The sequence below is a fragment of the Pimephales promelas genome, chromosome 19, assembly GCF_988280905.1.
Source record: "Pimephales promelas chromosome 19, fPimPro1.hap1.1, whole genome shotgun sequence".
NCBI lineage: Eukaryota > Metazoa > Chordata > Actinopteri > Cypriniformes > Leuciscidae > Pimephales > Pimephales promelas.
In genome coordinates this window covers 23824297-23851042 of record NC_142787.1, presented here as the reverse complement: position 1 = coordinate 23851042, position 26746 = coordinate 23824297, and the positions used below count along the sequence as shown (strand labels likewise).

The 26746-nt window shown below is 36.8% G+C and overlaps 3 protein-coding genes across 4 annotated transcripts; 1 reads left to right on the top strand and 2 right to left on the bottom strand.

Annotated features, from left to right (window-relative positions):
• Window positions 1-5816: 5816 nt before the first annotated feature.
• alg8 (ALG8 alpha-1,3-glucosyltransferase) lies at window positions 5817-10368 on the bottom strand. The gene is made up of 13 exons (XM_039693981.2): window positions 10213-10368; window positions 9926-10004; window positions 9640-9833; window positions 9343-9449; window positions 9163-9230; window positions 8911-9037; window positions 8320-8423; window positions 8014-8134; window positions 6938-7077; window positions 6713-6852; window positions 6535-6632; window positions 6368-6440; window positions 5817-6285 (listed from the first exon to the last, which is right to left on the bottom strand). The coding sequence occupies exons 1-13, from the start codon at window positions 10299-10301 to the stop codon at window positions 6051-6053; spliced, it is 1575 nt and encodes a 524-aa protein (XP_039549915.2). The 5' UTR covers window positions 10302-10368; the 3' UTR covers window positions 5817-6050.
• A 1500-nt stretch (window positions 10369-11868) lies between these two features.
• ccdc90b (coiled-coil domain containing 90B) lies at window positions 11869-15267 on the top strand. Of its 2 annotated transcripts, XM_039693984.2 has the most exons (9): window positions 11872-12312; window positions 12401-12520; window positions 13302-13405; window positions 13489-13590; window positions 13722-13763; window positions 13866-13937; window positions 14016-14069; window positions 14254-14368; window positions 14576-15267. In XM_039693984.2, the coding sequence occupies exons 1-9, from the start codon at window positions 12210-12212 to the stop codon at window positions 14629-14631; spliced, it is 768 nt and encodes a 255-aa protein (XP_039549918.1). In that variant the 5' UTR covers window positions 11872-12209; the 3' UTR covers window positions 14632-15267. The 2 variants fall into 2 exon arrangements, with proteins under 2 accessions (XP_088979523.1, XP_039549918.1); XM_089123397.1 differs by lacking the exon at window positions 13866-13937 and having other exon boundaries at window positions 11869-12312.
• On the bottom strand, window positions 14765-26743 carry pcf11 (PCF11 cleavage and polyadenylation factor subunit). Its single transcript, XM_039693983.2, has 16 exons — window positions 26356-26743; window positions 24368-24493; window positions 23929-24111; window positions 23665-23826; window positions 22453-23420; window positions 22162-22345; window positions 21830-22067; window positions 20277-21640; window positions 20118-20169; window positions 19840-19956; window positions 19618-19738; window positions 19309-19492; window positions 19007-19162; window positions 17716-17808; window positions 16992-17027; window positions 14765-16783 (listed from the first exon to the last, which is right to left on the bottom strand). The coding sequence occupies exons 1-16, from the start codon at window positions 26521-26523 to the stop codon at window positions 16571-16573; spliced, it is 4365 nt and encodes a 1454-aa protein (XP_039549917.2). The 5' UTR covers window positions 26524-26743; the 3' UTR covers window positions 14765-16570.
• Between the last annotated feature and the right edge of the window lie 3 nt (window positions 26744-26746).

The following is a 26746-nucleotide window of genomic DNA, read 5'->3' as shown; positions in this document are numbered from 1 at the left end:
GACCCTTCCAGAGCTGAGATATCGAAATTCAAAATTTCGACCCGAAAAAAAAAACGACAGTGTTACCCCTTACGTTTTTTTTTGGGCAAAATTTAAGTATCCCCAATCTTCTCAAAACTCTGGATTCTGATAGAGGGGCATGAGACTTACACATGAGTGCAACAATGGGGGCTCTAGACCCTTCCAGAGCTGAGATATCGAAATTCAAAATTTTGACCAGAAAAAAAAACGACAGTGTTACCCCTTACGTTTTTTTTTGGGCAAAAAATTAAGTATCCCCAATCTTCTCAAAACTCTGGATTCTGATAGAGGGGCATGAGACTTAGACATGAGTGCAACAATGGGGGCTCTAGACCCTTCCAGAGCTGAGATATCGAAATTCAAAATTTTGACCAGAAAAAAAAAACGACAGTGTTACCCCTTACGTTTTTTTTTTTTTGGCGAAAAATTAAGTATCCCCAATCTTTGCAAAACTCTGGATTCTGATAGAGGGCCATGAGACTTAGACCTGAGTGCAACAATGGAGGCTCTAGACCATTTCAGAGCTGAGATATCGAAATTCAAAATTTCGACCAGAAAAAAAAACGACAGTGTTACCCCTTACGGTTTTTTTTTTGGGCGAAAAATTAAGTATCCCCAATCTTCTCAAAACTCTGGATTCTGATAGAGGGCCATGAGACTTAGACCTGAGTGCAACAATGGGGGCTCTAGACCCTTCCAGAGCTGAGATATCGAAATTCAAAATTTGACCAGAAAAAAAAAAAACGACAGTGTTACCCCTTACGTTTTTTTTTTTTTTGGGGGGGGGGGGGGCGAAAAATTAAGTATCCCCAATCTTCTCAAAACTCTGGATTCTGATAGAGGGTTATGAGACTTAGACCTGAGTGCAACAATGGAGGCTCTAGACCCTTCCAGAGCTGAGATATCGAAATTCAAAATTTTGACCAAAAAAAAAACCCGACAGTGTTACCCCTTACGGTTTTTTTTGGGAGGCGAAAAATTAAGTATCCCCAATCTTCTCAAAACTCTGGATTTTGATAGAAGGCCATGAGATTTAGGCCTGAGTGCAACAATGGAGGCTCTAGACCCTTCCAGTTCTAAGTCTCATGGCCCTGAGTTTTTTTTTTGGGCGAAAAATTAAGTATCCCCAATCTTCTCATAAACTCTGGATTCTGATAGAGGGCCATGAGACTTAGACCTGAGTGCAACAATGGAGGCTCTAGACCCTTCCAGAGCTGAGATATCGAAATTCAAAATTTCGACCAGAAAAAAAAACGACAGTGTTACCCCTTACGTTTTTTTTTTTGGGGCAAAAAATTAAGTATCGCCAATCTTCTCAAAACTCTGGATTCTGATAGAGGGCCATGAGACTTAGACCTGAGTGCAACAATGGGGGCTCTAGACCCTTCCAGAGCTGAGATATCGAAATTCAAAATTTTGACCAGAAAAAAAAACGACAGTGTTACCCCTTACGTTTTTTTTTGGGCAAAAAATTAAGTATCCCCAATCTTCTCAAAACTCTGGATTCTGATAGAGGGGCATGAGACTTAGACCTGAGTGCAACAATGGAGGCTCTATACCCTTCCAGTGCTGAGATATCGAAACTCAAAATTTCGACCCGAAAAAAAAACGACAGTGTTACCCCTTACGTTTTTTTTGGGGGGGGCGAAAAATTAAGTATCCCCAATCTTCTCAAAACTCTGGATTCTGATAGAGGGTTATGAGACTTAGACCTGAGTGCAACAATGGAGGCTCTAGACCCTTCCAGAGCTGAGATTTCGAAATTAAAAATTTTGACCAGAAAAAAAAAACGACAGTGTTACCCCTTACGTTTTTTTTGGTGGGGCGAAAAATTAAGTATCCCCAATCTTCTCAAAACTCTGGATTCTGATAGAGGGCCATGAGACTTAGACCTGAGTGCAACAATGGAGGCTCTAGACCCTTCCAAAGCTGAGATATCGAAATTCAAAATTTTGACCAAAAAAAAAAACGACAGTGTTACCCCTTACGTTTTTTTTTGGGAGGCGAAAAATTAAGTATCCCCAATCTTCTCAAAACTCTGGATTTTGATTGAAGGCCATGAGACTTAGGCCTGAGTGCAACAATGGAGGCTCTAGACCCTTCCAGTGCTGAGATATCGAAACTCAAAATTTCGACCCAAAAAAAAAAACGACAGTGTTACCCCTTACGTTTTTTTGGGGGGGGCGAAAAATTAAGTATCCCCAATCTTCTCAAAACTCTGGATTCTGATAGAGGGCCATGAGACTTAGACCTGAGTGCAACAATGGAGGCTCTAGACCCCTCTAGTGCTAAGATATCGAAACTCAAAATTTCGAGCCGAAAAAAAAAGACAGTGTTACCCCTTACGTTTTTTTTTGGGCAAAAAATTAAGTATCCCCAATCTTCTCAAAACTCTGGATTCTGATAGAGGGGCATGAGACTTAGACATGAGTGCAACAATGGGGGCTCTAGACCCTTCCAGAGCTGAGATATCGAAATTCAAAATTTCGACCCGAAAAAAAAACGACAGTGTTACCCCTTACGTTTTTTTTTGGGCAAAATTTAAGTATCCCCAATCTTCTCAAAACTCTGGATTCTGATAGAGGGGCATGAGACTTAGACATGAGTGCAACAATGGGGGCTCTAGACCCTTCCAGAGCTGAGATATCGAAATTCAAAATTTTGACCAGAAAAAAAAACGACAGTGTTACCCCTTACGTTTTTTTTTGGGCAAAAAATTAAGTATCCCCAATCTTCTCAAAACTCTGGATTCTGATAGAGGGGCATGAGACTTAGACATGAGTGCAACAATGGGGGCTCTAGACCCTTCCAGAGCTGAGATATCGAAATTCAAAATTTTGACCAGAAAAAAAAAACGACAGTGTTACCCCTTACGTTTTTTTTTTTTGGCGAAAAATTAAGTATCCCCAATCTTTTCAAAACTCTGGATTCTGATAGAGGGCCATGAGACTTAGACCTGAGTGCAACAATGGAGGCTCTAGACCATTCCAGAGCTGAGATATCGAAATTCAAAATTTCGACCAGAAAAAAAAACGACAGTGTTACCCCTTACGTTTTTTTTTTGGGGCGAAAAATTAAGTATCCCCAATCTTTTCAAAACTCTGTATTCTGATAGAGGGCCATGAGACTTAGACCTGAGTGCAACAATGGAGGCTCTAGACCCTTCCAGTGCTGAGATATCGAAACTCAAAATTTCGACCCAAAAAAAACGAGTGTTACCCCTTACGGTTTTTTTTTTGGGCGAAAAATTAAGTATCCCCAATCTTCTCAAAACTCTGGATTCTGATAGAGGGCCATGAGACTTAGACCTGAGTGCAACAATGGGGGCTCTAGACCCTTCCAGAGCTGAGATATCGAAATTCAAAATTTTGACCAGAAAAAAAAAACGACAGTGTTACCCCTTACGTTTTTTTTTTGGGGGGGGGGGGGGCGAAAAATTAAGTATCCCCAATCTTCTCAAAACTCTGGATTCTGATAGAGGGTTATGAGACTTAGACCTGAGTGCAACAATGGAGGCTCTAGACCCTTCCAGAGCTGAGATATCGAAATTCAAAATTTTGACCAAAAAAAAACCCGACAGTGTTACCCCTTACGTTTTTTTTTGGGAGGCGAAAAATTAAGTATCCCCAATCTTCTCAAAACTCTGGATTTTGATAGAAGGCCATGAGATTTAGGCCTGAGTGCAACAATGGAGGCTCTAGACCCTTCCAGTTCTAAGTCTCATGGCCCTGAGTTTTTTTTTTGGGCGAAAAATTAAGTATCCCCAATCTTCTCATAAACTCTGGATTCTGATAGAGGGCCATGAGACTTAGACCTGAGTGCAACAATGGAGGCTCTAGACCCTTCCAGAGCTGAGATATCGAAATTCAAAATTTTCACCAGAAAAAAAAACGACAGTGTTACCCCTTACGTTTTTTTTTTTGGGCAAAAAATTAAGTATCCCCAATCTTCTCAAAACTCTGGATTCTGATAGAGGGGCATGAGACTTAGACCTGAGTGCAACAATGGAGGCTCTATACCCTTCCAGAGCTGAGATATCGAAACTCAAAATTTCGACCCGAAAAAAAAACGACAGTGTTACCCCTTACGTTTTTTTTTTTTTGGGCGAAAAATTAAGTATCCCCAATCTTCTCAAAACTCTGGATTCTGATAGAGGGCCATGAGACTTAGACCTGAGTGCAACAATGGGGGCTCTAGACCCTTCCAGAGCTGAGATATCGAAATTCAAAGTTTTGACCAGAAAAAAAAAACGACAGTGTTACCCCTTACGGTTTTTTTTTTGGGCGAAAAATTAAGTATCCCCAATCTTCTCAAAACTCTGGATTCTGATAGAGGGCCATGAGACTTAGACCTGAGTGCAACAATGATATTGTTTATTAATATGGGCTTTTGGACTAACTAGTGTAATTCACTTTACAGTGCACAAGATCAGTAATGCAAACTACAAAAAAATACTTTACTGTATTTTTACTGTATTTCATAATTTGTTCTGCTTCTGCTGTAATCAATTATACTGCATTGTTCTGTAATATCAATATTGATACATTACTGCTAAATATAATTTGTAATTTTTAAAATAGTTACTAATAATGATAATATTATATTATAATAATATCATATAATTATTTGGAAAATATATAGGAAAACAAAATACTATGTAAGTCAATGCGGCTACTGTCAGCTGTTTTGTTACCGACATTCTTTAAAATATCTTATTTTGTGTTCAGCAGAATAAAAATGGTATGAAACTCATACAGGTTTGGAACAACATGAGGGTGAGTAAGTGATGACAAATATAATTTGTGGGTGAACTATACCTTTAAAGGCATAGTTCATACAGATGCATAGTGCATAGATGCATCTATCCATAAAAAATATATATTAATATAAAATATTTAAAATATTCATATTTAAGTTGTGCTTTAGATTTAAGTCAAATCCATATGTTCTTTTGGCCGGAAGTTATTTTACTTCATAAAGTTTTAAATATGGATATTTTTCTTACATCTCCATCTTCCTCATTACTCCACATAAAGTCAACATCTGAAATATTTTCATCAGCTATATGTTCAAGCACTTCAGAACTGTATATTCTGCATATTAAAAAGTTTCAAAAATGTATCGGTACTGTGATATATATTTTTTTTATAAAAGAAATTTCAAACAGCATTACTGAAAATGTGACCAGTAACAGGCTTTCAAACCTACTGTTCATTCTAATGGAGACAAATAAAAAAAAATCCTGATTTAAAACGTGCAATTTTACAGTCGATTTTTAACTTTAATTAATAAGTTCAATCTTTCTATTTTACATACAAACTATGAAATACTGGCAAAAATATATACAAAATGTAAATACACCTTAGAAAATGTTGCTTGCTTCTGTGTTTGGAGTGAAGTGCTGCCATGCTTCTCTTCAATGTAGAGCTTTACTGGCATTTGATTGGATGACAAACATCCAATCTCATGGACTGCAGGCTTTAAACTAGGTGAAATGCACCAGAAGTTGTCCATTATGTGTACAGATGTGACATAATGACGCATAGACATGCTCGAATCTCCCGTGGAAATCCACCAGTACCACTGGAGTTAAAAACATTATTACAGTCTTACCGCTATGAATCGAGCTAAGGCAAGCAGATAGTTTTGAACACTGGCTGGTTATGTATTTTCTCAAATATGTATTTTGCATAATAATTAACCCCCAAAAGCTATGGACTGCAGCTTTAAATTATTTTAGCTTCATTTCAAATTAACTTTTTTTGTAATTTTTTAGTTACCAATAAAAAACGCTGCAGGTTATAGGAAAGTTTAATGAGCAAAATACTTTACAAAAAAAAAAAAATTATATCCATAGTCTATATTTAATAAAGTAATAAACAGCGGAGTACCGAGATACTCATATCCCACAAACCATCCCCAAACAAATCCTGAGATATCTACAAATCGATAATTTTGGTCCAACAAAACATTTTTGTCCAACTCAACAGAAATATCCAGTTTCTAAAAAATTAAACCTAGCCTCTGATTCACTGTGTTTTGATCCTTGTAGTGGTGTCTGAACATGTCAGCAATGAAATATATAGTCTGATGAAGGCATATGTCACTCCCAGTGCACAGTAAACTGAGGTGAACATCAGAGGGAGGAAGGGGAACGTCTTCTGCCAGACTGTCAGCGGGTAAACAAACTCACAGATGAGCTCCAGGGGAATCAGGCCCAAGAGATACATGACTTCCAGCGGGTTCAACAAAGACCCGCCCTTCCTGAAAAATTGCATAAAGAATGAATTACATACCAATCGTCTAATTAAACATCAAGTCCAATAATCCCATTTTAAATACTGACCTGAACAGCGTTTTTAGGGAAGTGAAACTGAAGATTGTAAACAGCAACATTATGAATATTTTAACCGGCAACTCTGGAATTAAGAATGGAAATGTTTAAGAATTACAATCAGTGATGATGCAAAATGTTTTTTGTATATGACAGGTATATTCCTGAATGTGACATACCTTGGGTTGTGAAGAGAAGTGGAAATAAGGAATAGTGACCGGTTGTACTGAGGATAAGAAAAATCCTGGCATCTTCTCTACTCTCCACAGCGAGCAAACTGAAAAACAAGAAACCGTTTTTGAGAGTAGGAGGCTGGCAGGACATGCTTATGTAAGGATACCATCATCTGAGGATCACCTTAAAGGAAGTATGACCATCAGAATGGCTTTCTCATGTACATGCCAACCAAACATAAAGGATCCAAGAGCACAAATGACAAGGCATCGCAAGAATCCTCTCACTCCATCAGGTCTGTGCCATATCTTGAGAAGAGCAGGCTGCAAGGAACAAAGATACAAAAATGGTATGCACTATAGTTTCTGTCAATATTCAGAGTAACAATGGAAATCAAAAAGAACTCACCAACACTGACAGTAACGTACAAGCAAGGGTTGCTAAAGGAGAAACTGAAGGAAGCACAGAGTGCTGAAACTCTTGAACCAGACCACCAGTCATTGAAGCCTTGGGAAGTGTGTTCATGTCAAGCAGTTTCAACTTCACACCTGAATAAGTGAATCAGTAACAATCAGTGTAAAAAAACACTCATAATATACCTATAAAACATACAATCCAATTTGACCCTTCGCTAAGCCACACCCAAAAACCACCACTGGCCAATCGTGGCTTAGCAACCGTAACTAGGCGCGGGAGGTCTGGCAAGCATGCCGAAGCATTGTGTATGGATTGTGCAAATCTGATACCGGGTATCCTAAAAGTTTAGAAGGGGGAGTGGATTTTTTTTTTCTTCCCGAAAATCTAAAAGCCAAGGGGAGAAATGATGGCGTGATCAAGCAGTGGGAGACCCATTCACAACTAAATGTCGACAGGATTAACAAAAACACCTATTGCTTGGAAATAATGACGGTTCTTTGGTCATAATGCATATATTTTAACGTAAAATAAGACGGCCTACTACCCCTGACTAAGTAACTTTAACCCGATCCGATTGCGGCTCTCCCGATGTTAATGTTATTCCACAAGATTTATGGATAAGCTGTTTGATTTACAATTATTAGGATCATTTCACATACCCTGCTGGGCACAAGCATAGCTGTTCCTCAATTTGTGTGTTTACCATTTGAATGGTCAGCATATGAGGCGACTGCTGCTTGCGCTGGGACTATAGGCTTTAGCTTTAATTTTTAAGACATTATTCTCTAATCGGTTGCATATTATGTCGTGAATATATCCCTCAAATGGAATACTGCAGTCCCTTTTGTCTTGCTCTCTCAGATATTTCACATTTTCACCAAAAATTACTAATTATCTCATTGGGAATGTTTGACACCGTTGCATACACTGTAATAGATGTGCCAGCCGCGAAAGCTTGACAGGCGTAGCAAGAGTAACTAGGTAGGATGGGGCTTAGTGAAGGGTCAATTAATCTATCAATTTTATCCACAGTAATACAACACTATCATTGAAGTTACTGAACACACCCAGAATGGAAAAAGCTTTATCTGCTATATTGTAAAGCGCCCAGATGTTTGGTGCCCAGTACGCATGACACAGACCACGTTTGAAGGGGAAGAGTCGTGACAGGACTTGTGGAAGCTGGCCCTATTAAAGACCAATACAATTTAGTAGTGAACCTCTGTTATACAATAAAAAAAAACTTTTTTTTTCTTTTTTTTTTTTAAAGAAATTAATACTTTGATTCAGCCATTTCAAATAAATGCTGTACATTTGAACTTTCTATTCATCAAAGTATATATTTTTTAATGTTAGATATAACGGTTACAAACCAGTGCTATAAAGGGTCCAAAAGACACTGCAAAAGTAGTCAAGACAATGGTTCCTAGTGCTACCAGTCGCAAGAGACTGAATCCTCTCCACTGCAAAGACCCATCTGAAAAATATACAGTACCGGTCAAAAGTTTGGAAACATTGCTATTTTTAAGGTTTTTGAAAGAAGTCTCTTATGTCCATCAAGCCTGCATTTATTTGATCAACAATTCAGAAAAAACAGTAATATTGTGAAACATTATTGCAATTTAAAATAATGGTTTTCCATTTAAATATACTTTAAAATATAATTTATTTCTCTGTTGCAAAGCTGAATTTTCATCAGCCATTATGGTCATTACGATCCTTCAGAAATCAATATGATGATTTGAAACTCATTTATCATCATGTGAAACAGCACAACTGCTTCCAACATTGATAATAAATCAGCATATTAGAATGATTTCTGAAGACTGGACTGATCACAGAAATAAATTATATTTTAAAGTAATAATATTTCACAATGTAACTGTTTTGTTTATTTTTGATCAAATAATTTGTCATTTTTTATATATTTTTTTTCCCATATTCTGACAAAGACCATAAATTACCTGCATTGTTCTGGGTGAAACAAAAACATCTCAGCAGGAAGATACCATATGCAGGAGCAATGTATAGATATATATGCTTCAAGTTCAGAAGTATTGAAAACAGCAAAGCCCCCTCTAAGTGTCTATTCTGTAAACACAGAAAACCATAAAGGCATTCTGAGTCAAAACAAAGTCCAAGTGAAATTCAAACAAAACATGTACTAGTTATGTCTTAAAATTCTCGAATTAGCACACAGAAATTATAACCAATACCTGGAAATGTCTTGCTATTGATAGAAGTAGAACTCCAAACAGGAAGCCATTATACTGAAAATGAATATCTGCAGGAATTTAGTCAAGTGAAATTAATTTCAGGTTAGGGAAATGACATGCCTGAGCCACAGCAGGGCATGCATGACTTGGTTTATTTATTTGCAAGATCTCCAAGGATACGGTCAACAATTAGAAGGCCAAAGTTCCACAGTACTAACACTGTCAGAATGAAAGATGGCTTTCCCAGAAGGTCCTTTCCTTTGTCTTCTCGCAAACATTTGCAGCATCTAGAAAAGGACAATGCACCTCATCCCAGATTCAACATTAGCAAGTCCCTAATATGGTCTTTCTGTAAATGCATCTTCAAAGAATAAAAAGACAAGGGTACAAAAACTAGGCTACTTGTTTTGATAAAATTGTGCAAAGATAAGTAACGCTATTTTTTTTAAAAATAAGTATCATGTAGATGCTACATACTCTTTAACTGCATAAATCAAGACCACATCAGTTGTAATGACTGACAGCCTTTGGAACAGGACTGTGGCTGGACTTGCATAATTCAGATTCTGAACAACCAGCATCTCCTTATCAAAAAATCGGGCAACATGAGAAAGTCCATATTCAAACCAAGCAAACAGGGGAGGATAATCCAATGTCCATTCAGATGTTGCCTGAAAATATATAAAAAATAAACCACAAAATTAAAAACCGTGTGTATGTGTTACATCATTTTACGAAAGCTGTATGTAATTCATATGACTACCTCATAATACCACTGTGATATTGGCAGACTGTGAGTCAGGGCAAGCCAGTTCCTATGTACTTCAAAGTCCGTAGAGTGGCTGAAATATAACGATTTTTAATTAAAATGTTACATTACTCGACAATATCTGAAGCAACGAAATAATTTCCACTTCGTTAAATGAGGACAGGATGAATGAATCTCAAACATTTGCTAGCTCGTTCGACATTTCAAGGAGTTTTAGCTTTTAATGTGGTGATCACATGAGAGGAAAAGTATAACGTTAATGTGCGGAAAAGTTCACTTACTAGGCATTTATCAAAAGACATTTGACAAATGAAACACAGAGAGCCAAAGCAAAAAAACAGCTTTGATCGTTAGGCATGGGCGCAGCCATGACAGTTTCCTTAACAAAAAAAAACTTTATTTACAAATGGCGTGGCACAAAGTTGCTGACATTAAAGTCTGATTAAAATTATCCAGCAGGGGGCCCGTGACGGTTTAGAAAGCCCAATGTTCCTTTGAGACAAATTTACATATCAGGACGTTTTTGGTACCTCGGCGGAGATTTTTACGCTCAAAATGATAATCTTGTTAATCTGAAAATTCGAAAGATGGTCGTTAAGAAAATCAGCCTCAGAAATCTATTCCAATCCAGCACCAGCACACTTAAAGGGATAGTTCACCAAAAAATTAAAAAAAAAAAAAAAAAAATGACATAATTTACTCACCCTCATTTAGTCCAATTCTCAAGCTCTGGTCCAGTTATTTCAAGCCAAAATGGGGGTCAAACAAGAACAAATTGCAACAGGACATATGAGGATACAAAATCAGTTGAGTTTGGAAAAAAAAGACCCAAAGAATCCCATTATAAGGAAAAGTTTCGAAAAAGACCCAAATATAGATCAGACTGATATAGATTCAAGTACCTATTTTCAACTGACTATACCATGTTTAGATCTGTTTGTGGTACATACGTAATTAGATTATGCACCGTTTGCCCATGTTAACAACAATTTAAAAAACTTGTAATGTTTTGTTTGTCTTGATGTAAGGATGTAAGTAATCAACTCAGTTAAATGATGATATCTAAAGATTAGAATTTCTATTCACGTGAAAAGATCGAATAGGCGAATGAATAGGTATTTTTCAAAACTTTCCACGATTCTTCTGGGCTTTCCCCCCTTACTCAATTACATTGAGGATACAAAATCAGTTGAGTTTGCTTCTGTTGCATTTGTTCTTCCCTTTTTCATAAACCGAGAACACGTGTCCATTATTGTTATTTTTCTATTCCTACGATGGAAGGTGCTACTGTCAACTGTTTGATAACCAACATTCATTAAAATATCTCTTTTGTGTTCAATATAAGACATAAACTCATACAGGTTTGGAAACAACATCAGTAAATGATCACAAAGTTTACATTTTTGGGTGAACTTCTCTTTAACAGCGCTGAGAAGTCTTTAACGTAGCGGTCTGTGGTGGATAATAATTTATCATGTTAATTATCACAACGATAAACTTTAATAGCGGCTTATTTAAAATATACAGTGAATAATAGTTATAATTATAAGATGGAAAATCTTTTTTTAAATTTTTTTTTTTATTCAACAATTGCACAGTTTACAAGAACATTCCTCTCCATTATAAAAGAAAATACATTGTGCAGTTTCCAATATTGCAGGTATAACATAAAACATAAAGAGCATAACAGAAAACATAACAAACTTACATCACATTTAGCCAGGGGTAGTACAGATTTACAAAAAAATATGAAATTGTTTACACACATTCACAGTTTTTATTGCCTTTTGATTAAGAGAAAGCTAATAGTGTTGACATATTGCTTGACCTCATTATTAAAAGCAATAAAAGATAGTATGGAATGTGTAGATGGAAAATATTATTTAGACCCGCCGTCGCGCTTTTTGAGACAACATCCGGTCCGCTATGCGTCGTTTCATGCTAAAAACTAAACTGCTTTTACTCCACCAGTAACGTTACGACTTCAGGAACTCCACCTTCTTCACAATCGAACGTCATAGACTGAACCAAACCCATAGACCAAACCAGAAAAACACATAGTAAACGAAGAGATCTGTTTCTTTTTTTTAATCGACTTGACCCTGAAAGGTGTATACAGTGACGTTCTGCCCGGAATGCAAGAGGAAGGACAGACAGATTCGTCTTTGCCATTGTTGAGACATTTTTAAAAAGTATAGGAGATAAAAGCGCATTACAATTCCATTCACACAACAATCCTATATTTATTTAGTTTAGCCATATACCTTTTTATACAACGATGTCATGTTGGGGAATATTTATGCGGAGACAATACCAGTTCTCCTCGCTGTTAAAAATGCATCAACTCAACATTCAACCTATGTGTCATCACCATCGGAGAGGTTAGTGTGACCTACTGACACGGTGCAGTAGTAAAGTAAGATACTGTTTACCAAATCAAGGATTCACAGACGTATTTTTTCCTTTCAGGATTGCATAAAACTACTGCTTTCAAAACATATGATGTGAGAAAAGTGGAGTTAATGCCACTGGAGCAGAGGAAACTCACGTTTGATTCCCATGCGCTCGTGAAAGAGCTGGAATCCAGCGGTATGTAGCCTCTGTTCTACTTGCCGACGTTGTACTAAGGTTCTCATATGGCTTGTCTCAGTTGTGGCAAGCCATTTAAACATTTATTTCGTAAAATCTAACTACTATCTATTTTTCTCTGTTATATTAATTTTCATCTAATTTTTAAATTCTTTTTTTTTATTTAAGCATTTAGATGTATGCATGTAAGATTAAAATAGATATTTGAAATTAAAACTATTTATTTACATTTACTAAATTTTGCGATATATCGGCCACTATATCGGTATCAGCTGATGTGTTCTTTTTTAATATTATCGTTATCAGCCCGATAAGAAAATTGGCTGATATATTAAAGCCAATATATAATGGATTATTTCCTTCAGCTGAGACACTTCAAATGCACACTGTTCGTCATGATGGTTTAGAATTGTTTGAAATATGATTGGATTCACTTCAAAAAAGAAAAATAATGTTCAGTGCAACATGTGCTGCATAAGTCTGTCATCTACAATTTTATAATGAGAACATTAATTGTGTACTTGGGACATGGCTTTTAATGGTGAGACTTGTTTTTGTAATCATGCTCTCAAAAATTATATACAAATTTGGATTTAGATTTATCGGCCAATATATATCGGTTATCGGCTTTCAGATATAAAGAATTATAGGTAAACGGTATTGGACAAAATGTTCAAATCGGAGCATCCCTAGCTTGTAGATCTTGAAAAATTGGGCAGTTTTGTTAGATAATTGTTCAAATATGCTTTATTTTACATTCTACCCTGCATATGTAATCCAGGCTTTGAGAAGAGGCAAGCAGAAGTGATTGTCTCAGCATTGGTGACACTTACTACAGCCAATATGGACATTGTATACAGAGACATGGTCACTGGAGCCCATCAGGTAAATGAATAACAAAACTGCTATCAGCAAAAATAACTTTTAATGAACCTCAACGAATGATATGGTTTCTTCATTTTCATTAGGAAATAGCTCTACAACAAATCATGGCTCATCTAGACGCTATAAGGAAAGACATGGTTATCCTAGAGAAGAGTGAATTTGCCAACTTGCGTTCAGAAAATGCAGTAAGAATAAAGTTTAAACCTGAATTTCGTTCTTTTGTTTTTGGCTCTGTAATCAGAATAAATACAAAATTAAGGACAAAACCTGTTGAAGTTTAATTTGGTTCTTTACCTTCTCTAAAATTTCACTTTAGAAAATGAAAACAGAGCTGGAGCAAATACAGAATAGACTACTGGTAGGTAAAATGTGTGAATTTCAATAACCATTCTGCACAATACATTTCTGTTTCTGTTTAATGTAAGCTTTATTTATTTATTTTTTTATGTTTACATTGAAGGAAGAAAGTCAAAAAATCAGAGCAGATGCAAAGTTAGACATTAATCTGGAGCGAAGTAGAGTTACAGACATGGTATGCATATGTTTAACTTTTTAACACTTTGTATTAATTAAAAAAAAAAAAAAATTCACAGTATTTTTTTTATTCCAGTTTACAGAACAAGAGAAGAAACTTATGGAGGTTAGAACAGAGTTCCAAAAAAAGGTAAGGTTTAAAAAATGGTTGTGATCATACAGCATGTTTTCACAGCAACAACAGTCATTTAAACTAAGATTTACAGGAAGAATTTTCTATTCAGTGTAACTACTTTAAGTGTTTATTGCAATTATTCTTATCCAAATTGATACACATATTATTACAAAGTCAATTTTTAATCTCAACTTTACAGAATGCAGATATAGAGAGTGAAGCTGTGGAAACTTCAAAGAAAATAGATATACAAGTAGCCTCATTGAAAACCCTCCTGGAATCCCTCAAGCTAGAGACTATTAGATATCTTGCAGGTACGTACTGATGATTGTTTTCAAACAGATGACAGCTATATTTGACTGATGTGTGATTTGTTTGCAAGTCCTTCAGATAAGACACAAGTGCTTTGTTAGTGGCTTAGTTGTTGATGTAATTTAAATTTCTTTTTATAAGAACATAATCTAAACTGTAAATTGAATTGTGTTTTTTTTTTTTTTTATCATTGTTGTTATTTTTTACAGCATGCATCTTCACCTGCTTGGCAATTGCCTTGGGATTCTATCGCTTCTGGAAATAAACCTCACAAAACTGGGAGAGATTTAATGGCCAGAGTTTTATCTAAAAGGTTTTTCGATTTTTTATTTTTTTTTTTTTTTTTTTTACTCATGTGTATTCATTGTATTATATTTTTCGTGTGCGAATCATAAATCTGTTTTTTTTTTTAGACCAGAATTTAGATTATATGGCATGGTTGGCCAAATCAAAATTAATTATAGGCCAACTTTGGCCCACATGTCCTGGTTTGGGCATTTCCGCTTCAGACCAAAGTGCATTCATGCCAAGTTGGGATTTCGAGATTCCGATTTGCAAAAAGCGCTCACATCCATCCACTTAGAAATTGTATTTCCATCTTGTAAACTCAGGAGAGTTCTGATCCATCTCAACAGCTCAGAATAGAATGTTTAATTATAGTAATTATGACATGGTGTGAACACAGCACAATCATAGAAATTCCAACAATTCCAACAGTCTTTTTTTTTTATATTGCCAAGAAATGCTCAAGATTTTGACAATACATTTGCATGAACAGGCAAATATTATCTATGTAAAAAGATTTGCCACCTTTTTTACATTGTAGAAAATGTATTTAAAGTTACCATGAAATTCTTATTTTTATGGAATGTTAAGGGTTATTAAAACTGAATCTGATATATTGGAGTCTCCATTTCACTTCATATCTTGAAGCATAAGATATTGTATTTTCTACATTAGGATACAATTTTTCTCAATGGTAATAAATTAATTCAAACATTTTTGTTTAGTAATAACAATTAAAGCAATGATTAGGCTAAAATAACCACATAAGCTTGACTTTATTTTTTTGTTAGCACATTATTCATTTATCAACAACAATGTCCATTTTGAGGGTCCAAGACCAACAGACCAATATCACACTGGTTCTGGATATTAGACCTGGATCAGATTACTGTAACTTATTTTTGAAGAGAAGTAATGTGGAAATATGAACAGCGTTTATTATGTTGGTTGAGCAAAATTTTACTTTCTATTCAAGTAAAATACATTTTGTTGAAGGGTTTCTTTTAACATGAGTGCTAAACTAAATAGTTTTAATATAGTCATCAATTTAATTGGATGCATAATATATATATATAAATAAAATAAAAAAAATCACACAATTTTGTAATATTCAGGACAGAATAACTGAACAGAGAATGTTCCATTAGCACTGAAACTTTATTTAGGATTATGCATAAAATGACAACTTTAAATCAGTCAAAAACACACACAATAATCACTTTTCACACGACACTATTTCTTCTTTAGATTTTTATTGAATATTCCGCATAAAGCAAAATTGTTCTTTGAAACCTCTGCAAAAGGATAGAAAGAAAAAAAACACCGATTTTTTTTTTTTTTCATTTTGAATTAAACACATTACTCTGAACCAAATGCAGTAGTAAACTCTGAAATAACTATTTACATATTGAGGACAAAGAAATTCTCATAATATTTATAATTTACAATCTGCCCCACACCTAGATTTAGGGGATTATCAATTACTGAAAGGGGGTTTCCTTGTTTTGTTTTGTTTTTTGGGGAAAAAGAAAAAAAAAGAAAAAAAAGTCTTTCATAAGTTAGTATTCAACCACTGTTCACCATTCTCAAAGTTAGAACAAATGTCTCATAGAGAACCCCAAAATTTCTAACTTTTTTATCAATACTACACAAAGAATACCAAAAATATCTTTATTTATAAATTAAATTATACATATACATTTACCCACAAATGTACATATTTTGCAGTACATTTCATTGGGAATTCACATGGCAAAAAATACCTGAATTGTGCAGGCAAATACAAATACAAAAATGTATTTAAAGTGACTAGCTGAGGTCCCTGCCCCGGAGCACTGCAATATAAAAATATCCTTCTTTACAAAAACACAAAATACCAGCTAAAGTAACCACAAAAAAGTGGCTAAAGAGCAGCAGAGTTAGAAAATAATTGCACTGGTTTGTGATTCGCCTTCTAACTTAACCTGAACCTCTTCTTTTACCATTGGTTCATCCGTATCATCCTCGGGGGGCTCTTCTTTAATACTGGAACAAGACACCTCATCACCCTGCTCTTGTTTCAGGAACGCTGTTAAAGGGTTTTCTGTAAGCATTTTATTGGGTGAGGGTGTGCAGTCCACAAAGGAGGATGTCTACAAAAAAAGGGAAGTGTTTCAATTGCCTACATAGACATTATGATGGAATTATTTTATACAAATGAAATAAAGCTTTACACAAAAGCAGAATCCAAAATACAGCATGTTTCAGCCAGTGGACTTCAATGTGTAGGTGTGATGCATGTTAAGATTAAGGCATCTCCATATGCAGTGCAAACCAGATAAACTACAAATCAAAACTTACGTTTTTGTAGTCTTCGTAACATGAGGGATGATATGTCTAAAAGAAGGGGGGAAAACAATAGTTTATCAAACATCAAAGCCACTGCTATTAAAGGTGCAGTGTGTGATTTTTCAAAATAGTTGTTAAAGACTTGATATTTGAAATAAACCAAAACAAACACCCCTCCCTTCATTGCTCCGAACATACAATGTAAGAGTGTCTCTTATAGCAGAAGCAAAGCAAAATGAAGCGAAGATGAAGAACAAACGACAAGCACAAAAAAAGGAAAAAGTTTACAAAATATACACAAGCAAGGTTTGTTAGTCGCCAGCAGCACACACTCTACACCAATGTTACTCACATTGGGAGCAGAAACAACACAACCTCTGCTTCCAGTTTCAGGTCTTCCCACTTAAGTCTCTCCAATGCTGGAAAGCTTATCTAATATTAGCATGGGTCCCAGAGATCTTGCCTGATCATAACCCTTCTTTTTCCAACGATATTCCTCTGAGCTTTATATTTTGGTATTGTCTCTCTAAGCCATCTCTTTTTCAACAGTCTTTATTCAAATTTCCCTCTTGCTTACCCTCTCTCCTCCCTCATCATGAGTGAACACGCCCCTTTTGCTAATTGGCTACAAGTTGGTTGTGGTGTTCGGTCCGCCTTTCAACAGTTTTTCAAAAATCACTTTATAACATCTTTAAAACATCTGAACAGCTCTTCTTTTCATTAGAAGATTTCCTACCTTTTCATCAACTCTGATGGCATTCTTCAGATGCCACTCTTCCTCTTCCTCCTCCCAGTACATCTCAAATTGCTCCTGGCAAATCTCACATAGCTGAGGAGGAAGAGAGAGAAGTTTTTAGTTTGGCAGAAGTGCCTTCTTTTAAAGGGTCATGAAACCCCAAAACACAACTTTTGAGAGGTTAACAGATATATACACATGTTGTATATCAATGAAAACAGCAGGGTTCATTATGCTTAAGGAAAAGTGGTTATTTTTGTCTCTCTTTATCATCTCTCAATTTCACTTTTCTGGTTTAAAACGCAAAGTTGAACCAACGTCATGAAAAGTGAGGTATATGCGTTAATTCAGAGTGGTGATTGGAGCTTTTCTACACATTCATAAGGACGAATTTAATCCAATCACTGCGCTGTTATATGCATTAGATTGCATTACAACAGAGAATTCAAATGTCACAAAAGACTTTCTGTTTGTTGACCTCTGCCTGTTCAGCTTTGCGTTCTGACATGTTGTAAGTGTATGTTGGTGCCCCAACATTTTTTTAAAACTGTCTTTTATTGGATGTTGTCTCCCCTCTTCCCACCTTCTAGTTTCACAGCTATGCTCGCCCATTTCTTGAGTCTTTTTTTTAGTTTACAAAGACGTGAAACTCACCGAGTGGTCTGGGGTGTTCACTGATAAGCTCACACAAAAATCGCTGCAAAATATGCTTTCCAACAAGTTTTATCATAGTTTTTGTCCAAGTCCATTTTCTTCCTGTTTTAGGTCGAAGTCCGCAGTAGTCGATTATCGAGTTTGCGTGCGCGATCCTTAGTTATCTAGTTACCAATGATCGCGCACTTGAACTCGACAATTTATTACTGTGGACTTCGACCGAAAACAGGAAGAAAATGAAGTCGGACAAAAACTATGATAAAACCTGTTGGAAAGCATATTTTGCAGCGATTTTTGTGTGAGCATATCAGTGAACACCCCAGACCACTCGGTGAGTTTCACGTCTTTGTAAACTAAAGTTTTATGCGTTTTTATGAATGATTGTTCGAGTGCACCTATGCTACCATTGTAAAGGTGGGGGGGTGCTAACACAGAATCCAAAAATTCTTGTGACAGGAGCATCTGTCTAAAAAACATCCTTAACTATTCTATTTCATCAGGGACGATCTTAAAACAGGGCTTTAATTGTAAAATACAGAACTTGTCTTTTAAGTTGTGAACGTCCTGTGATAAAATATAAGGGTTTCCTGACGCTATAAAATATAAAGCACACTCAAGTCTGTGTATTTTGCCTTACCTCATGAACGACATCCTTAGCAGCTTTTACACTCTGGAACTCTCTCTCTTTGGCTGCTTCCTGAGTTTTCTGTACAACCTCTTCATGAACTTTTTCAAAGAACTGACTCTTTGCCCTCTCCTCAAGATCAGCGATTTCCTCAAATTCAATCCAATCCTAATAGACACAGCATTTCTTCATGTCAGATTAAAAAAAAATCCTTTGTTCCCTGACCACTTTTTCAAGAGGTCATCAGTTATTTCCATAATACAATTCAGAAAATATTAAATAAAAGGAATGAGAAAAGACCATATCCGGCTTACCGTCTGACTGTAGTACCAACGGCGATGTGTAACTTTCTTACTGATGTCCTTCTCGGAACGATTCTGTCTGTAGTGCCAGTCCAAATGATCCGCATACACATCTGTCTGAGACGCGGTAAAACGCATGCCGCAGGAATAGCATTGGATTCCAGTATACAGTTTGGTGATAATGCTGTCATATCTCCTAAATTAAACAAATTTTTACAAAACAGTTGGTCACAAACCATTTTTCATTGTCACACAATAATAAAGATATTTCAACCAGCTTCACTCATGTCTAGACTCCAAAGAGTATCTATATGCTCATACTGTTTCATGTCATCCAAAACAAAGCCAGTCAAATCTGGGACATTTTCATCTTCCTCTTGTTCCTCCTCCTCCTCCTCTTCTTCTTCAGGCACAGATAAAGTCTGACTTGCTGATGTAGGGTCTAAAATAGATTATATAAAAACATTCTTTAAATAGGTTCATTTGAATGAAGTGTAGAGCAATTGTCCAAAAGTAAGAAGCGAAATAATACAGTATGCATACCAGTGGTTGAGTCGGTCTGTGCAGGTTTTATTAAATCAAAGGATATAAGTTTTGAAAACAGATCGTTCACATCTATTTGCCTGAATGGCTCGGGTTCAGGCTGTGGAAACTGGGAACCTAAATCAACAATGTACAAACTATAAGAGGTCTAAAGTAGACATTACACAATCAAAAAATTAAATAAATAAAATAACAAATGTATGCTAACAAGTTAATAGTAGTGTACGATTCTGTTTCAGGACAAGCGAACAAAATAAAACTAATGAAGACATTCTTACCAGGCTGGAAAGACATTTGGTTTGGTGGCATGAAGGGTTGAGATCCCATCATCTGAAAATACACAAGACAAATAAAATAAACAAAACATTAAATATCCAAACTATCCCTTTAACAGGAAAACTCAAAACTAAGGGACATCTTGAGCAAGGGATACTTACAGGCTGAGGAACACTAACAACACCTGGACCAGGGAATGGAGAAGGTCTGAATGAACCTTGGAAATCTGGTGTAGGGCCTGGGACACTGAAGTTGGATGCTTGTGAAACATTTTGCTGCATGGGAAACTGTTGAGATGGGCCTCCAAACGAGTTCATGGGTGGCATGTTGAAATTGGGTGGTGGTACAGCAGGGTTTATCACAGGAGCTTGACCCTGAGTTTGATCGTACATTGTTGGCTCCTGTGGTCTCAGCTGATTTGGAATATTTGGACCGCAGAATCTTGGAGGACCTTGAGGGTCATATCTTGGCATAACAGGAGGTGCATCAAATCTTAAGGGTTCAGGCTGCACCGGGTTCTCAAAGCGCATCCCACCTGACGGACTATCAAATCTGACTGGACCCTGCTGTTCATCAAAATTCATTAGTCTAGTCGGGAACCGTGGTTCTTCGAATCCTGGTGGACCATGTGGCATGTGAGGATTATCAAACCTTGGTGGATTAGCAAATCTGTTTTGGTGCATCTGTTGATCGTAATGAATTGGGGCTTGAGGGTCAAATCTCACCATGTTATGGTGCTCTATGTATCTCATTGGCCTGTGTGAAACTGCTGGGTTGTTAAATCTTACAGGTCTTTCATGAGCGTTTGGAAATCTTTCAAACCGGTGAGGGGCATCAAAGCGATGTCCGGGATACCTTACGGGCCCACCAGACCCATCAAATCCAACTGTATTGCCTTCATACCGAGGAGGAGGAGCATAAGGTATTGGAGGACCATCTAATCTTGGCTCTCTCATCTGGTTAGGTGGCCCATCAAAAGGAGCTTGAGAACTCTTAAATCCATCAAATCGTTGAGAAACATTCGGTCCATCATGCCGTGGCGCATTCACCTGTGACATGGGTCCTTCTGAGGATTGAGTCGGTGTATTCCCAGGAGATTCATCATGATTTAGTCCACTTCTTCCCTGTTCCAAGAAATGATCATGCCTTGGAAGACCCTCTACACTTATTGGACCATCATCTGGACCTGTACCAGAGTGAACGCTGTTGGGACTTTCAAAACGTGGGCTGATGTCTCCGTCAGGCTGCTGATCCATTTCAACTGGAGAAGATGCCCGTTCAAAATTCAATACTGTGGATTTTCCACAGGTCCCATCCAAGCTGACTGGGCTTGGTGAATTTCTGAAAGTGGATCCTGTACATGGAGGCCTGTCGGTTCTTCTTGGATCTTCATGATCAAAGACTGGCTTTGTGACATCACCAGGCATTTTATGCACATCTGAGCTCTCACTGTATCGTTCAGTCACTTCATGATGAGGATGGTAGAGCAATGCATCATGCAAAGGAGAATGCCCCACTTTTCGCACTGTGGAGATGGACAAATGATTATAAGAACATAATTCAAATTATGACTCCAACACAAACTATAACATTAACAACTTAGTGCATGTTTGGAATTGTCATAGTAAAATAGTTTTTTGTATAATTGTCTAAAACTACATGTAATATTAAAAAAAAAGAGTTACAATTCACATAAAAACAGGGCAATTCTTACCTGGGCGGAGGAGCTGTGTTCTTTTCAACTTGGACTTATGCTCAAGATAAGAAAGCGCCGCATCAGATATTGTTCCCAGTCCTTTCTTTTTTGATGGATACACTCCCTCATCACACGATTCATCCCAAGAGTCAGACCGCTGTCTTTCCTCTTGATACTGAAAGAGTTGGTTTATTTGATGGGCTACATTGAGGAATTCATCATTAGATATTTCACCCTCAGCATGCCTTTTGCTTGCCTGAAACAAGAAAATGTCCAGTTTAGCAATATTCTATAATAATAATAATAATAATGTATTAGACCAAGAAACTGTAAAAATTAAACTGTCACACCTTTCTTAAAAGATTGCGTTTACTTGCAGAATTAAGTGCTTCTGGTATCTGTATGTTGCTATCAACACTCAAGCGATGTTGCTTAGGTGTACGAGGTGTGGATGGTCTTTGATTAGTGTTCCAAGTCTTGTGTCTCTGGGTGCCCAGTCGTCCATCTGAAAGCTCTGGATTTGACTGTTTGGGACTGACACAATTTATTAATTTAAATGAGTTTCAACTTTGACTTGAAATTCAATTTCAGCAAGACGGAAAATGTAATTAATAGTTTTTAAACAATAGACAGTGACTTACTGTTTATTTTCTTCCCATCCACTTCTCCACCTCTTCCCATCTTTTGTGTCTTTATGCTCGGCAGGAGAAATTCTCTGCTGTGGTCCATCTTTCTGATCAGCAGGTCTATCCTCAAGCGGCCTTTTTGATCGTCTCGATTCTAGGGGGCTTTTCTTAGTGCTTCGTTCATCTCTTATACTCGACTGTGGAAAAGCATCATCATTATGTGGATGTTTACTTAGTCTAGCCTTTCCAGACTTGGGGGGTGGAGTAATACTCCTGGTTTTTCTCTTTGGAGATGATCGCCTTTCTTTTCTTTTTGGAGAATGTAACGGTGGCGAACGTGATCTTGACCGAGACCTTTTTCTAACATTAGCTTTGTTCACTTTAATATCTTGTTTTATAAATGTCTCAAGCCTTCCTTGCTTGTTTAGGGACCCATTTATAGGCTTGCCCCTGGACTTTAAATGGTCCAAGTTTTTGACACCTTCATCCTTCTCTTTCTTCTCTGAACTTCTTTTCTTCTCTTTATCCTCATCTTTTGAATCTGTCTTTTCATGCATCTGCTTATGTAGCCGTGGGTCCTTCTTATTCACTTCAGCCACCTTTGAATGTTCAGACTCCATTCCTCTGGGTCTGACAAGGACCCCTTTTCCAGATGGTGACATGGACTTGGATTTAGGTCTTTCCTCACCGGTAGAGTTATCCTTTTTTGGAATCCTCAACTTACTTGGTCTTTCAGCTGAGACTTGTCCTCTTTTTCCTGATGTATTCAGAAAGCTTGGTGTAACCTGATTATCCTTCTTATGAATAACTTGTTCCTTTGCATTTACAGTTGTGGCACCAGGTCTATTTAATCTAGGATCTCTTGTTGACAGTTTTTCTGATGGTGCTGGAAGCCAAGGTTTGGTCTGTGGTGCAGGAACCGTTTGACTGAAACGGACTGGAGCACTGGCATGGTGGTTTGAAGCAATAGCAGGACTGGCCGCCTTGAGGACAAAAATAGCAATTCTCTTTTAAAAGTGTTTTAGGCACACATCAAGTAGTATGAAGAATGATGTTCATACTATAATACTGATCATAATGTTGGTCATTAGACCAACTACAGCTTCTATGCAGTCCTATTACATAACACCTGTTCTTGACAAATTATATAATTTTAAACAACAAATACTGACTTGCAGCACACTTTACAGTTCAGCTTGTTATAAAGCAGGCGTCTATTAAACTTACCAACTGAGCTTTAGTTTGTTCAAGTTCAAGCTCTATCTTCTTTTGCTGAAGTTCTAACAACTGCTTTTGCTTTGCAAGCAATTGTTGTCTTATCATTTGCTCTTGTGTCAAGCTTGGAGCTGGAGGTTGTGGTGCAGGAGGCTTTGGAGATGTTTCATCAGTCTATGCAAAGAGAAAAACATACATTTCAGATAAACCATAGCAGTAAATATCTTCCCAACCCTTGGAAATTAAAGGATCAGTCAGAACTCCTCTAATGCTTACCGGTTTTAAAAATTTTGGGTTGACATGAATGCTGGCATTCACATTTGGTGGCAATGGTTTTATAGGCCAGGCAGGATCTATAGAGTTCACACGCACATCTAGTGCGTATAGCTTCTTCAAGGGGAAAATTTCATCCCATGTGGAACGTAATTTGAAGAGACTTTTTCTAGTGGCCTCATCCACCTAAAGTGAATCAAAAAAAGGGGGGGAAAGAATATCTGACTCCTCCATTTATTCTCACAGAACACTGGCAAAACCATATAGATTAGCATTCAAAAATGTAAAAAAAGAAATTAAAAATGAATGTGATTACTACAAATTAAACAATATATCAAGGTGAATGAATTAATAAACACTACACAGTATTCTAAATGAGGACAAAGCACATGACGTTCAATCAGAAGTAACACCATGGACACAAATTCAAAGAATGATGTACCTTCTCAAACACACAAATAAAGGAATTGACTAGGTTCTTAGCAAACACTTCAAGGTAATCCCCTCCAACATTCTTCACTATGGAATCCACTAAGTACAAAACTGGGAGCTTCTCACCAGGTGTCGCCTAAAGTGATAGAAAACTGACAAGTTTAGAGAACAACATGGGAGAAATGCAAAGCTACATTGAGTTAGTTTGAGGTTACTAAAAGGTATGATTAAATTTAAAATACTGGCACAAGACAAAAATCAAGCACTTAGGGTGAAGTCCATGGTTTTGCATTGAAAAACAAAAATCCTCAAAACCAGATCCATCAAAAATCAGGGGAATGTTCTTGGATGCAGGTACAAAAAACATCTATGTCCAGGTAAAAAAAAGTCTTCAATGTCCACGCTTCATGCTCAGTCCATCAAGCAGGATTTTTTTTGTTAGGTTGTCAGTACAATTTAGTTTGTTACTGGTATCACTTTATAAACTCCAGTTTCAGACACTTTTAGCAAGAAGCCCAAGCCCTTTAAACAAAAAATAAAATAAAGGGATGAAGCTCATTTCACTTGTTTGTTTTTCATGATCAAGAATTCAACTCCATGATCCACTTAAAATTCAAGTTTAGGTTTGACCTTTTTTTTTTTTTTAAGAACTTTGTCTTCACATTTTACACAAGTCCAGAAAAAGGTTGACGGGTTGTGACCCACATGCCACAGCGCAGAGAGCAGTTTTTGCAAAATTCCTTAATTTCTTTCTTTTAGGAGTTTTTACACATTCGACGTTGAAATGTCTTTGGAAAGGACAACACCAATGCTTTTGTATTAAAGAGCATTTAGATTAGACTGAAACCAATAGCAAACATTACCACAAAAAATACACTGGGAAATAAAGACAAAAGGACATTTCACATAGTTTATTGTCACAATTGTATACCATTTATTAACATTTCAGAAAAGAATGTAAATTTACTCAGCAATCTAACACCCCAAACCCTTTATTGGTTCAAGTACAAAGCAATTTAAATGGCGCACATTTGTATTAAAGACTTTAAATCCAGGCGTACTCGTTTTCATGGAGCAACCCAACAAGACTATTCGAACTAGTGCAAGATTTCAAATAGATTGAAAACAAACAAAAATAAATATATTTAAAAAAGACACGAATTTTCTTATAATACCCAGCCATCTATATAGGGAGAAAACCACGTGTAAGTTACCAACTGATGAAAAGACATGACTACAAGCACGGGTAAGCAAATGCTTATATCCGATTAATTGTTAAATGAAAGAACAGAGCGTACTGAATATTATAATTTCTAATCAATACAACTTTACAAGATTACTATTTGTGCAAAGTACACATTGGATACAAATTATAAAACGACGATGACTCATGTCGCTGGGTTGATTGCATAATACGGAAATGTCTAATCAATTAATAACTAGGGTTCTTGTGGATAAATCATACAACCATGAAATTAATTACATTTCACCAGACAACCAGATAGAACAATGGAACGTATGGCAGTTAACGTACTGACAATACATCAAATTGATATTATTATAGAAGCGTGATTGTAGCGAGCTACTGTCATTATCCCATAATCGTATTGTGAAGAGAAACGTGGATTATTAACTTCAAGCCAAATGTGCGTCAACAGTAAGTCCGACTTTATGACCAGCTGGAACCAAACAAGCAGATAAACATGCTGCTCCACCTGCACTAATTAGAGAATGCCGAACGGTGTTTTTTCTACGCCAGAAAACAGAGCATTCTGACTGATAATAGATAAAATGATTTTAATCATGATAAATTCGGAACTAGTTAACGATAATATAGCGACAAAAATGTTTGTCGATTTAAACAATTAGCGAACTCGCCGTGCTACCGCCATGTTACTGGCCTCATGTCATGTCGTCATTTAACTAGTGCTAACTGGCCACACGAGCTACAAGACGATGACTGAAACAAAACAAAAATAAATCTATTTTCATAAAAACCTTGGCAATTTGTGCTTCAATAATTGCGACGATATCCTTGGCGAACTGGATGTTTTCTTCGGCTAGAATGGTGAGCATGTTGATGTGCGGTTTGCTGTTGAAAGTCAGATCTTCCAGCGAGGACTGATACTCGCGGCAGGCGTCCTCCCTCGCGCCTTCGTCCGACATCTTTGAGCCGTTGAGTCGAAGGCTGTAGCCACACAATTTAAACTATTTTACAAACATTAGTTGCAACACAGTCCTCTTAAACATCTGTATTTCGTCTTGGTTTCCTTTATACGTCGAATGCCGTCCTGTGACTCCTCACGTCTTGCTTTTTTTGTAACGATATTTCTTGTTTCTGTTGAGCGTTGCAAAATGTCCGTCGTACTTCAGCGGAGAGACACCGCGT

What these genes read in the sequence shown, in the direction of transcription:
- alg8 (XM_039693981.2), bottom strand. Translation starts at nt 10,301, where the DNA reads ATGGCTGCGCCCATGCCTAACGATCAAAGCTGTTTTTTTGCTTTGGCT. An exon ending in TGTCTTTTGATAAATGCCTA is followed by an intron (nt 10,005 to 10,212) that starts GTAAGTGAACTT and finishes GTTATATTTCAG; the next exon opens with CCACTCTACGGACTTTGAAG. An exon ending in TTGATTTATGCAGTTAAAGA is followed by an intron (nt 9,450 to 9,639) that starts GTATGTAGCATC and finishes GTCCTTTTCTAG; the next exon opens with ATGCTGCAAATGTTTGCGAG.
- pcf11 (XM_039693983.2), bottom strand. Translation starts at nt 26,523, where the DNA reads ATGTCGGACGAAGGCGCGAGGGAGGACGCCTGCCGCGAGTATCAGTCC. An exon ending in GGATGGGAAGAAAATAAACA is followed by an intron (nt 22,346 to 22,452) that starts GTAAGTCACTGT and finishes AAATTGTGTCAG; the next exon opens with TCCCAAACAGTCAAATCCAG. An exon ending in CTAAGGATGTCGTTCATGAG is followed by an intron (nt 17,809 to 19,006) that starts GTAAGGCAAAAT and finishes CTTCCTCCTCAG; the next exon opens with CTATGTGAGATTTGCCAGGA.
- ccdc90b (XM_039693984.2), top strand. Translation starts at nt 12,210, where the DNA reads ATGTCATGTTGGGGAATATTTATGCGGAGACAATACCAGTTCTCCTCG. An exon ending in ACTTGCGTTCAGAAAATGCA is followed by an intron (nt 13,591 to 13,721) that starts GTAAGAATAAAG and finishes ATTTCACTTTAG; the next exon opens with AAAATGAAAACAGAGCTGGA. An exon ending in GACTATTAGATATCTTGCAG is followed by an intron (nt 14,369 to 14,575) that starts GTACGTACTGAT and finishes TATTTTTTACAG; the next exon opens with CATGCATCTTCACCTGCTTG.